The sequence below is a fragment of the Alligator mississippiensis genome, chromosome 5, assembly GCF_030867095.1.
Source record: "Alligator mississippiensis isolate rAllMis1 chromosome 5, rAllMis1, whole genome shotgun sequence".
Lineage (NCBI taxonomy): Eukaryota > Metazoa > Chordata > Crocodylia > Alligatoridae > Alligator > Alligator mississippiensis.
The window spans coordinates 126735670-126749072 of record NC_081828.1 but is presented as its reverse complement, the minus strand read 5'-3'; the positions used below and the strand labels follow the sequence as shown (position 1 = coordinate 126749072).

The 13403-nt window shown below is 44.6% G+C and overlaps 1 protein-coding gene across 6 annotated transcripts in view; it reads right to left on the bottom strand.

Moving 5' to 3' along the window:
* Nucleotides 1–13403, bottom strand: part of ELMO1 (engulfment and cell motility 1) — a 464393-nt gene that overhangs the window by 267150 nt on the left and 183840 nt on the right. For all 6 annotated transcript variants that reach the window (XM_019483404.2, XM_019483406.2, XM_019483405.2 and 3 more), the window contains one exon: nt 13134–13265. In XM_019483404.2, coding sequence (XP_019338949.1) covers nt 13134–13265 — 132 coding nt within the window. The remainder of the gene's footprint in view (nt 1–13133; nt 13266–13403) is intronic.

The following is a 13403-nucleotide window of genomic DNA, read 5'->3' as shown; positions in this document are numbered from 1 at the left end:
AAGGAAGAATAAAGATGGCAAATTTACAAATTATTGGCTGTTTAGGGCATGGACACACCAACAAATTACCAGAAAAGGAGGGGTGGGATTTGCAGCTGCTCTGCAGCAGCTGCCAGCACACATCCTCTTACCCCACAGTAGATGAAAGCTGACCTGTAGCAACTTAGTCCTCTTTCATCAAGGGGGAAGCTACCCTGGGGTAAGTATTCATAGGCAGTTGCCACAGAGCAGCTGGTGTATTTTAAATCCCTGCCATCCTTTATATCCCTCTGCTTCATCCGTATATCAGTTCCTTTGGCATTTTTATATAATTCCCCAGAAATGCAAGTGCTTTCTGTCCATTTAGTTGGCTCAAATAATGCCAACCTTGATCTGCCCTTGTCCACAGTCTCAGCTAAACTGATCCAACTAAAGCAGTGGTGCTTTTTGCTTTGCAGGCTGGATTGGTGGTGCCTAGTCTGCTCATGCTGGATCCAAGCAGTGATCCCGATCTGGCACACTGGTAGGCGTAGTGAGCGCCAATTGGCTGTGTGGTATTAAAATTTATAATTCATTGCCAGTATTCTAGCTAAAGTATTCTTAAGCTCAGAAGCACCAAAAATATGCAAGTTCCACCTGAGTAGAAGCTGCTTGCCCAGTTTTAAAACAAATTACTCTCCCTTTTGCAAATATATAGCCAGTGATTAAGTCAGTTACATGTATCCCCAGTAATAATACACATAAATAAATAAGATTGAACAGGAAGAGGAAAAAGCAATGAAAAGTGTATGCACCAATAAAAGCTCACTATGTTTGGTGATTCTCTTTTCACTGGAGTCAATGACAACATTCTCATGAATTTCAGTGACAACAGAATTGGATCTAGTACAAACAGAATATACATGGTACTGCTGATGGGAAAATGTTTTTCTTACATTGCTTGAGCAAGCAAAGGGATTTAGAAGTAGAAAAGCATTGCTTTTATTATAATATAAGGACTCCCAGAGGTAAATTGTGCAATATCCTCCAGTGTTGCACAATATTAACTAATTGAACAAAATGTTTTAAAACCATTAACATAATGGCCACCAAAGGCCACCTAGTTTAATCTCCATGTATTTTAGATCAGCTCCAGATTTTACTTCTCAAATGGCAAATGCTCAAGTCTCTTGTTCTGGGCTTTCCCTTTACTAAAACCCATAAAAAGATGCTCTTAGACTCTCATTTTTGGCGAGAAAATGAATGGCCATACTCAAGTATCCAGCAAGAACAACTGCCAAAGTCTTCTCTTTTTCTCCCTCCTAGATTCTTGCTCTCCTTGACCATTGAGGGCACAGCATATTACTTAATAAACTGCAGTTAATAGCTACTCCAAATACCTTATAAGAAATAACTGTTTTGCAAAAATCTTGTTGGTCTAATAAAAGACCATGTGGCCTGAGCCTGATTGCTATAAGAAAGAAGGTGCTTCAGAAATCTCGTTGACATTAGCAACTCAAAAAAGATGCGAAATCTGGGCTTGACCTTCCTATTAAATACTTCATATCACAGCATCTGCCCCTAAACTCTTAATCAATTTTTCCTCCTTAGAGCTCTTGCCCAATTTACTGTTTAATTGACTGCAACTAATCTGTGTGATACAAATTACTTTGTTTTATGCAATACCTTTTAACTAAAAGTTTTCTCCATTTTATCATAGTAAATTAATTAGCTGGACAACTATTATACTTTTATTTTCGAACTCTTAAACATTAAAAAAAAAAACCTATCCCTCACAGACGTTCTATTTTCATTACTTTGAGGTTCCAGGAAAAGAGAGGTTGTCTTAAGGTTCCATAACATACATAGGACTTTAACACAGTATACCTCAAAATCTGAAATGTCAGCAAACAATTTAAAGGATTTTCAAGGTAGGAAAAATAAACATAACTCTGGCTGCACAATTCAAGTTCACCAAAACAATAAATCTCATTCAGTGCTATATAAGGAAATGGAAAATGTTTGTTATATGACTGCAGGTTGTGTCTATTAAGGTTATGCAACAATTCCCTTGATCTAGGCCTGCTCTCAGTTCCTTACAGAATTGCCAAACATGAATCACTTTGGCTAAATATTCCATATTCGGTGTTTGAGTCCTGTATACGCATATGTATATGTACACACACAAGCGCGCACACACACACACACATATATGTATGTATGTATGTATATGTACACACAATATACATAAGTATATACGTATAGTTGCACACACACATACAATACAACCAAAATTGTTCAGCTATTTCTGAGATTAAGACTAAGTAAAATATATTGTTTTAATCATATTTTTTTAAATATGAAAAGAAAAAAAATGAGAGTCTGAAGATCAGGTATAGTAGATGGAGCTGGGAACCAGCAGGGAAGGAATGCTGAAGGGCTAGGGACAGACATTACACATAAACCGGTTTAAGTGATCAGAAACTGGTTTTAACCTGTAATAGAACAGATGTTCAGTCCACATAAACCAGTTTGAAAATGGCTGAAACTTGTTTGAGATAAACCTGGTTGAATGTATTATTAGACTTAACTGCTTTGGCTCAAACTGGTTTATGCAATGTCTGTCCCAGACCCCTTCCTGATTTAAGATGAACCAGACTTTCCCAGCATCCCAGCATGCTCTCTGGGCTGGGTGGAGCTCTTTGCTCCACAGCAGGTCTGGCTCTTCCCCTCTGCTCCCTGGCTGCATCTCTGGCAGAGACTTGCAGGCACAGAGCATCTGCCTGGCTTCTCCCTGCTAAGCAGAGACTATTCCCCCACCTCTCTGCCATATACATGATGCTTTGGGAGCTTTAATTAGAGCGTCTCTTGGACATGCTTTAAAAAAAGCTCCTCCCCCATTCCCAGAGCATGTGTATAAATGCCCTTTGATATTAACATTCCCTCTTACACCAAAGCTCCTGATCTTCCCCCTCAGTTCACGGCCACTTTGTCCAAATATTCTGGCTAGGGACAGACATTCAAAAAGCCTGATCCTGAATCGATTCAATCTTTGCAGGTTAATCTAACCTGGCTAGGCTAAATCAGTAACTGGACAGACATTCCAGAAATGCAGGCACATGCCTGTAGTGGCTCAGGCTAGAAGTCGGGGGGCACTAGAGCAGCCCTCCCTTCCTTCCACAGCATGGATATGGTCAGGCTCCAGCAGGATGTTGCAATTAGCCCACCAGGGAACTGATAAGTGTGTTTATCACCCAATTAAGAAAGCAACAGAGGGACATTACCAGCTACTTGTTGATTCTGCCTGTTGATTCATAAAGGACCATAGCCAGTATGTGGTCTGGTAGCTAATACACACACACCTCCTCAGCAAGGCAGAGGGGTGGGAGGAATTGCTGCTTAGCAGAGAGTGGTGGTGGTGGTGGAGCCAAAGGGGAGGGGCCATCCCTGCTGTGGAGCAGAGAGCCCCGCCCAGCCCAGAGAGCATGCTAGGATGCTGGGGGTGTCTGGTTTACCTTAAACCAGCAAGGGCTCTGGGACAAACAGTGCATAACTGATTTAAACTGGTTTGAGCCAAGTCTGATACTACACTCAACCAGGTTTATCTCCAACCAGTTTCAGCCATTCTCAAACTGCTTTATGTGCACTGAATTTCTGTTCTGTTATAGGTTTATACCAGTTTCTGATCTCTTAAACCAGTTTGTGTGTAATGTCTGTCCCTAGCATTGATCTCTGACTCCTATGCAATGACTTTTCCAGAGCCTACTCTGATGGTTAGAAAGTTTCTTGTAATTTCCATCCTAAATTTATTCATAGAACTGTCATAACCCATTTGTTCTTATGTTGACATCACTCTTTATTTCAAACAGCTCTTCTGCTTCCATGGTGTTTGCTGCGCCTCATAACCTGTCTAAAGAGAACAATCATCTCACTTTTCAGCCTTCATCTTGCTAAACAAAACAAATCTGTTTTTTTTTCCCCACTCTCCTCTTTCAGGATCTCCACTCCACTGATCATCCTAATAGCATTTCTCTGTACCTACTCCAATTTGAATTCACCTTTCTTAAAAGTGGGTAAACCAGAATTATAAGCAGCATTATAGATGAGGTCTCATTAATACAATGGTATTAATATGCCTCTTTCTATACTAGAAATACCTCACCTGATCATATTTTTCATAGGTGCAACATATAGGCAGCTCTTAGTTGCTGTATGAGCTATACCCAAATCTTCTTCTTACCCTGTCACTTCCAAACAATGAGCTCCCAGCTTAGATAGCCGACATTCTTGCATTACTGTATGTGTACAACCTCACATTTTGTTGTAATTATTAGGAGTGTGTGAAACGGGCCCTATTCAATTTGGATCGGCCCAAATCAGGGACAGTGATTTGATTCGGATCACTGTCCCTGATTCGATTTGGCCGAATCCAAATCTGTCCAAATCAGAGAATCAGCGATTCAGACATAGATACAGTTTTAAATGTTTTTTCTACATACCTTGAGGTACCAGTGTGGCTTGTGATTGCTATGATGCTGGGGTACACGGAGTGTCCCACAGGAGCATGGGGGGGGGGGGGAGCACATGCTCAGTGGTGAACCTGGAAATGGACTGGAAGTATTTCTGGTCTACTTCCAGGTTTGCTGGGGAGCACACTGGGGGACCCCTCCCTGCAACTCTGGCTTGGCAATCAGCTGCAAGGGGACCATGGGTGCCTCCTCAGACCCAGGAGGCACCAGTCGCCGAGCCATGAGGGTGCAGGGGGACCTCCCAGCATGCTCCCTGATGGACCCAGAAGTGGACCGGAAGTGCTTCTAGTCTACTTCCAGGTCTGCTGCCAAGTGCACTGGAGAGCCCCCCCATGCTTCTGCGGGATGCTCCATGCACCCCAGCATCACAACAATCATGAGCCCCTGCTACCTAGAGGTATGTAGAAAAAACATTTAAAGCTGTCTCTGTCTGAATCACCAAACTGATTCAGGGACTGAAGCCTCAAACAGCCCTAGTAATTATATGTCATTTCATTTTAATTATGATAGCTTTCAAGGTCATCCTTAAGAATTTCCCATAGATTCATTCAATCCTCCTCTGTATTAATGATGCCTCCAGCTTTGTGTCATTTACAATCACAACATATAAATGCACAAAACACAACTGGAGCTGTTGCACTCCAAAAAAATTGAAAACCTAGCCCTAAAAGAGCAGCTCAGAGCACTTTGATCAATTGAAATGTCTTGGAACCTGGCGAGAGCTACCTCATTTTAAGAAAACAGGTGTATTATGATTTCTCAATGATGGGCCTAAGGTTAGGCATGTAACTCTTAATTATCTTTTTATGATTGATACATACTTTTTTTTTTTTTGAAACTGTGGAAAAACTTATCAAAAGCTTTGGTGTTTAAGTCTTGTTTGAAATTTCATTGTCTGAAACAAATTGATAGAAATGGAATTCAGACCATTAAGGATGTCCTGTATTGTACATCATCTTTTTTTTTTTTTTTTTTTACTGATTGCTGCTGTTTGAAATGTAATCAAAGAGAGTGAGGTCATCTGAACCAGCACAGACATCTGTAAAGGCCCTGTGGCTTCTGCAACTGAATGTGGGTTTCTGACTATGCTGTTTTACAGATGTTATGGTAATCCCCTGAACCCAAGTTTGTGCTATTTTCACAATGTGGTAAAGCTTTGACGTGGCAGAGAAATGACATCATAGTACATTTGCATTCTAAATACAGAAAGGAAAAATGTAATACTGGTAAAACATAACTTTGCTCTTTGCATCTGAAAGTGGTTAGTCAATTATTGAGATAGAAGAAATGACCTTTCTGGCACATAGATGAATGCTTGCAGGATATACATATGTGGATAGAAAAGAAGCATTCCAAAGCACAGCCTTTGCCATGAGCCCATTCCTGAGCAACACATGCAAGTAACGAATCTAGTGGGAAGGAAACCTTTCATAACTTCCCTGTGGGCACAGAGTGGGTGAATAAGTTTGCTGTATCTCTTTCCCAGGCCTTTGGAGGTGGCCTGGGAAAAGGTAGGGAATAACAGAACACAGTCTCAATGCACACTCCCAATCTCTTGCCGGCATTCAGTTCTTTGAGAAGGAAGTTACTCCCTCAGAAGGGCTTGAGGAAGAAAATTTGAGAACTGTAACTTGCTCCCTGACAGGCTCCTCCTTCCTCTGCTGAGCCCTAAGGGACAAATTCCATTTTTGACTTTGATACAGAAATGTAGTACTTCCCTGTAAACTAACAGAGCATTTTCAAGCTTTATGATGGCAGCAATGGGCATTTTCCTAGAGACCAAGAGGGGACTACAGATCTTACAAATTAGCATTGCACATTATTTGTCCAATATCTTGTTGTTTCAGCAACACTTAGTGGGAAAACACGGTTTTTCCTTGGGCTCCTTGCTATGGTTCTCTTTTTGCACCTTGCTTCTTAATTTCCTCTCCACCTTACAGTCTTTTTGTCTCCTCAGTTTTATCCTTGCATTTCCTTTGCTTAAGTGACTTCCAATTCTTATACATCATTAATGGATTTGCTGCCCATTTCATCTGATAAAATTACTGTCAACTCAACAGCAGATGTTGACAGTAAAGTGTTTTCACTACTTTTTAAAATGAACAACCCGCCCAAAAATAAGGAAGTTGAGGGAGAATTGACACTGTAAAGCCTTTTAAAGGCTCTTTCCCAACTCAGGCAGACATTTTATCAGTTGCATCTAAGTTGCAATTGGAAGGTTTTCTTCAAACCATGCATGCATGGGTTAAAAGGTTTTGGGTTTTTTTCCTACAAAAGAAAAAGCTTTCAGTCCACAAAATGTGAGCACTGTTTATAGGCCACATAAATGCATCAACTGAGCATGGCTAAGTACAGATATTTGGGGGCATTCAGGGGAGGTTAAATTGATTCAAAATGGCTGCCCAATATCAGGTAAGTCAGGATTTGCAGGAGGTGGGAGGAGCATACCTGGGAGGTTGGGGGTCCAGCAGGCTGGAAGGGATTGGAGGTCCTGCTGGGGGATGGGGAGCAGATGCAACCCACAAGGGGTAGGGGGAGCAGGCACAACCCATGGGTAGGGTGGGGGGATGGGGTGGGCCCTCTCCAGCAAACCTCCTGCCCCTCCCCCCACTGGGACTTGCTTGGTTGGCTCAGGAGGCAGCAAATGCTGATAAAAGTGGCTGTACCCAGAGCAGCTTGTGGAATGGGACTTGAGAGGGCTGGGTGGGAGGTGGGGGGAGCAAGGGGCCAGGGACACAAAACATAGGAAGGGAGGAATGAAAAGAGCAGGCCCGGGGGCTGGGGCCAATGCTGGGTTTTCCCAGCCCCGGGGAAGCACAGGGGAAGCAGACAGAAGTTCCATGAACTTGTTTGACTTAAACTGAATGAGTCTGATACTACACAGATCCAGGTTTATCTTAAACTGGTTTTTGCAATTTTTAGGCCAGTTTGTATGCATGGAACTTCTGTTATGTTACAGGTTTAGACCAATTGCCAGTCACTGAGACCAGGTCTGTAAGTATAAGGTCAGCACCAGGATGAGCTAAGTTTAAATTGGGCAGCCATTTTGAACCCAATTTAACAAACCAGATGTCTGTACGTAGCCCAGAAGGCAATCAGTCACATTACTCCTGAAGAACAGGTGTGGGAGCCAAAAGTTACTGGTTCTACTCTTAAATCACTGTAAAACTTGGAAACAAATTTTCCAAAGTAGCTTCCAATTATGGGGGGTCCAACTTGAGATAAACAGGCCCTGATTTTCCAAAATGCTAAGCTGCTGAATTCAACTGGAGCTGTAGATGTTCAGCACCTTTGAAAATTAGGTCAGGCAACAGGTGGGTTTTGTCCCCCTTGGTCTTTACCCCATCTCAGTGTCTTCAGATATGAAATACAGTGTTATGGAAGTCAAATACTTGGTAGTTTCAAGACAACAGACTGCACTAATGAGGACCACGGGCCCTGCAGACAACACCAGTGGGGTCACAGGCCACCAGACCTCACACCACATTGATGCTCTCCCTCCACTGTTGCATCTGCCCACCCTGTGACCTCTGCAGTGACTCTGTATGGACATTCCCCCCCAAACCACTGCAGCTCATGCCCACATGGGGAAGCAGTAAGCAGAGCTCTCAGTGGCAGCTCATGCCCACATGGGCATCTTGTGAGTGCACTACATGGCCCCAGCCTCACCCCAAGTGCCCTGTGCCATATCACACTGCACCACACTGTCCCCTGGAGCAGACAGAACATGGAAGTCAGAGGATGGAGGGGGAGCCCAACGACTCCAGATGCTGTTGCAACCAGAGTGAGAGAGGCAATTACAGCAGGGTGCAAGCTGCCAGCTGGACAGCTCTGCTGTAGGCTGAGCTCATTACATGAACCAGGAACTCTTGTCACTCCACAGTTCTCTCCACCCCCAAGCTCCCTCCAAATCCCACTCTTCCCCACAAGCTGATTTCTGTCTTTTGTTCCCCCACCTGCATTACAATCCCTTGCCCATCTAGGCATGAGCTTGTATGTGCCCCCACTGAGAGCTCTGCATACCCTTCAGTTCCTCACCAACAGGATCTCTGCTCCCTCCATTTCCCACTCCCTATCACCTTTCCCTTCTTCAACACACCCTATCCCTACCCCTGGAGGTCTACCTCAGTGACCACCTGCCCACCCATTCCTCTCTACTCAGGCCCCTATCTGCGTCATTCTATCCCTTTCTCCTACATATAATATCCTATGTGTCCCTGCAGTGCCACTTACCCATCTACTTTCCTCTCTTCAAGATCATGCTTCTCAGTACCATCAGTGTTCCCTTTCCTTCTTGCCTTTCCCCCACACTACCAATACTCCATTCCCCAACCCTGTTTTTTACTCTACTACTTCCTCTTACTGTTTCAACATTCTTACTGCCTCCCCATTAACAGTATCTATAAGGCTCTTCCATTCTTGTTAAAGTCAAGGCTAAACACACAGGTTAAGCTACAGCCTCTGATGCTGTAGGCAGCATCAAGTGCCAGGAGTGATATTCCCTGCCTATAGCACTAGGCAACACAGGAGTGTAATCTTCCTCTGAATCAGGCTTTTCTGGTGTTCTGGTTGGCATCCAAATTAATGGGCATAGGCATTTTAATATCCAGAACATCCCAGAAAGTCTGAAACTAATTAGATGCACCAGGCAAGAATTATTACACTGCAAACAGATAAACTGTTGGGGTTGAAGCCTAGTCCCAAGTATTCAGAACTTCCTGAGTCAGACCTCAAGCATCACAAGCTTGTGCAGCCCGTGATGCTCTCTGGTGGCCATGCAGCTCCTGTCCTGCTTCATCCAGGCAGGGTAGCCTTCTTTCCCTTTTCCTGCCATGCCTTAAATAGAATAATTTGATTTAAAAGAGGGAGGCTGCCCCAGGGTCCCAGAGTGAGCCCTTTTCTGTTCTTTGTCCAGCGAGTCCCTCCCAGACGCAGTTGATCTCAATCTTGCCCTTCGAGCTTTAAGTGGAGTCCTACTGGCCCAGTCCATGCCCCTATGGCACTAAGGGTCTTATGCACTAGTCACAGCCTTCTTCTGCCCCTTCAGTCTGGGAAAGGTAGTAGAGAGTTTTTCATTCATCTCTCAGTTACAGATGTTTCTTTAAATTTTCTGTGGGTCTTCATGGCCCTGTCTGTTATTGACAAAATCCACCAAAATCTACCCTGCCAAGTGCCTAGTCCTGGCAAGACACTTTTCTCTGGGCCCCTGGCCTGGCTTCTGCCTGTCCTGGGCTTCTGCCCCTTTCCATGCTTTAGCCCTCCTTGACCTAAGTCTGCTCAGCTCCAACCTTCCAGCTGTGGCCTCAGCCTCCTGTTCTCTGGGTCTTGGCCCTCACCTGACTGTTGTAGCCTCATCCTGCCCTCAGTCTTCTGGGTCCCTGACCCCAGGCCAAGCTGCTTCTGCTCATCCTCCAGTCAGCCTGCCAGCCCCCAGACCCTCAGACCCTGGCAAGGCTCTCTTTGTCTGGGCCCCTGGCCCTTATTCCTCCAGGCTCCCTCTCAGCTTATGTCTGATCAGGCCTCATCTCTAGGCCCCTGGTCCTCGCATGTTGGCTGTAGCTGTCTCTCAGCCTTCTGGCCCCTGACCCCAGGCTGGGCTACCTCTGCTACCCCAACTCCTACCCTTGGAGTCTCTGACCCCAGGCTGGACTGCTCTCACTGGCCTTGGCTCTCCTATCCTCAGCCTGCACCAGCCCACAGCCCTCTGGGCCTCTGACCCCAGGCTAGGATGCCTGACCCTGGCTTTGGTCCAGTGCATCACACCAACCGTAGCACTCTGGGTCCCTGATCCCAAGCTAGGCTGCCTGCTAATGAATGCCCACCAGGCACTTCTCAGAGGCTCCAAACCTTCCCCAATAGACACATCCAGTCCTCCAGCATTAATAAGATCAAACAAAAGCACCCCTGGCTATCTAACAAAACTCTAAACATTCTGGGCTTTAACTTCCCTGCAAGCTTTAAGCCCCCACCCACCACTTTACTTGCAGCTCACAGGGACTTCTTTGGTGCTGGTCAGTCCTTTTTATGCAGCCACCCTGCTCAGGAGCTACTCTCCCTGCTGCCTATAGAGCCAGTCTGACTCTTCTTGCTCTTATTATTCAGTTTATGTGCCCTGGAGTACTGCCCCTTCGGGCCAGGTGACCCTAATTAAGCACAGGGGTTTCCCTTTGGGCTTAATGGTCAGCCTGCTTGTTGTAGTGTAGCTAGCTTGCTGCACTATCCCTTCTCTTGTCTCCAGTTTTTGTACCTTTTGGGATCATGTTATCAAGCATGCCTCCACAACCAAACCATATATATTGATGAAAGCTGAGCTTCTGGTGTAGACACATGATTCAAGATTCAATTACTTTTTTAAAAAAGGCATCAAAATATGACAGCTAAAAAGGAATAGTGATAAATGTCCAGGGCTACCTGGAAGGATAAATCAATCACTATTCATAAAATCCAGAAGTGCTTTAAAAGGTATTAAGTTTTACTTCCATGATTACAACATAAATGCAATATTCCTGCTTCATTCCTACTTCTCCTCCCTGTTCCACTGAGACTAATTAAAGTTCCCTATGTATACCGCAATACTTTGAGAAGTAGTGGGGGGAGAAAGGCAGAACCCATAGTGTCTCCTCCACATGTAACTGTATGTACTGATTAATGATGAGTCCTTAGTAACAAGGCTTAGTACTCAGGAGCTGTTGGTGACTCCTCGACTTTCATCAATACATTTTTAAAAAACATACTGTCTATAATTTTGGATAGTGGATAACTATACTCATAATTTAGGGTCAGAACAAGACCACAGTAACACCCCACACAGAATATCAAAACACATAATTTTATCTAAAAACAAAGAAATAACCACAGTAATGACAACAAATTTTGGAAGCTACTTGTTTCTGGAGGAGGAAAAGTGGTATACACAGACATACGTTAGGGCTGTGCGAAAAAGCACCATTCCGCTTAGACTTCTATTTTGATGGAACAGTGCTTCGTTTCAAGTTTAGTTTCATTTCAAAAGCACTGTTCTGTTTCATTTTGTCGAAAGAGTTTTAATGTTTCAATGCCATTTTGACGTTTTGCCTATTGACTATGATGGGAAAGCATGAAACTGGAGGAGGAGCAGCCTCCTCTGATTGCAGGCAGATCAGGGCCCGCACCCTGGGGAGGAGTCAGGCAGGGCCCCACAGCACTCCCAGGGGTATAGGTGGGAGGCTACTGCCTGAGACCAGGGCTGGGAGTGGAGGGAGGTGGAGCAGAGCCCCACTGGGCTCAGTTCCATGGGGCTGTAAGTGGCTGGGAACCAAGCCCAGTGAACACGGGTGGAGCAAAGACACCCTGCCTCCTTCCACCGGGCTGCAAGCCACTGGGAACCATGCCTGGTAGAGGCGAGTGGAGCGTAGCCCCAGGGGCTGTGCCCCACCTCCCTCCACCAGGCTGCAAGCGCATGGGAATCGAGCCCAGTGGAGGGAGCCTGCCTCCTGGACCACCTCCACTGGGCTCAGTTTCCAGGCACTTGCAGCCTGCTGGAGGGAGGCGGGGCGCAGCCCCAAGGCTATGCTCCATCTACCTCCACCGGGCTTGGTTCCCAGCAGCTTGCAGTCCTGTGGAACTCAGCTGGGTGGTGGGAGGTGGAATGCAGACCTGGCTTTGCCCACCTCCCGCCACCGGGCTGAGCTCCATGGGGCTGGTGGAACCAATCAGGGCACAGCCCAGCAGCAGAAGGCACTCCGATAGGCTCTGCCAGCCCTACGAAGCACAGTCCAGCGGCAGGCAGCGGGGAGAGCCAGGGCTGCACTCCCTGCCAGGATGAGCCACATGGGGCTGTGCAGAGCCGCTCAGAGCACAGCCCTGGCTCTCCCCAGACTTCTACCACCGGTTGCTGTTTTGAAACTCAAAATGTTTTGAAACTTTCAAAATGTTTCAACTGGCCTTGTTTCATTACAAGGCTGTTTTGAAGCCCTCTGTTTCTTTTTTATTTCACTGTTTTGAGCTCAAAACAAGTTGAAACAGTGTCAAAACGAAACAGCTGACAAAATTTTGCACAGCCCTAGAGTACATTTATACTACATCAGTTTAAACAGACAGTAGTTTGGGCCTAAATCTGCTCCTACTGAGGTCAACAACAGAACTGTTGCTTTGACTAGGAGCAGGATAGATATCCTATACCTTTTTGTTGCAAGAAACAAAGAGAAAGATGGGTAAGGAGATTCAGGATCCTTTTCTTTAAACAAAACACTCCTTGCAATTTATGGTGTTCCTTCTTTTTATGTCATTAGCTGTTTACTCCATGGACACTAAATTATATTTGGTTGTGTTTGTTTATTCAAAATATCCTTAATAGATTTTTTTCATATAACAAACACTAGAATTAATAGCAAATAGTCAGCTTTGTCTTCTAAAACTGACTTTCACCAACCTATATGGGACTCATTTCTGCTATGAAAATAATACAGTTCATATGTTAAGCAGATTTGTATGACAACAAATAAAAACTAAAACTTATTTTACTAACTTTCCACTTAATGGAAAGAAAAGGAAGCATCTGACATGTCAGGCAATAGTGGAATGGAGTGATTTAAGGATATACAACAGCAGATATTAAACATGATTCAAAAGGTTAATACAATTGGTTTTAAGAAAGAAAATACTCACAATAAATCCAAGTTTTTTATAATCTCTGGTATACATGGATTTGCGTTTCTCAATACTGCCACTACTGTTGTTGGGCTCAGACTCTGCATCAAAAGCAATTCTTCGGAGTTCAAATATGATATCTCGCTGAGCCTGGGGGGTTGGGGAGTAAACAAAGAAAGTCATTTAAAAAAGGGAAAGAAATGTCCCTTGTTTTTCAAACAAATGACAAAAAAGTAGTTTTAACTGCAGAGTCCAGGATAGTGTGTGTGTGTGTGTGTGTGTGTGTAC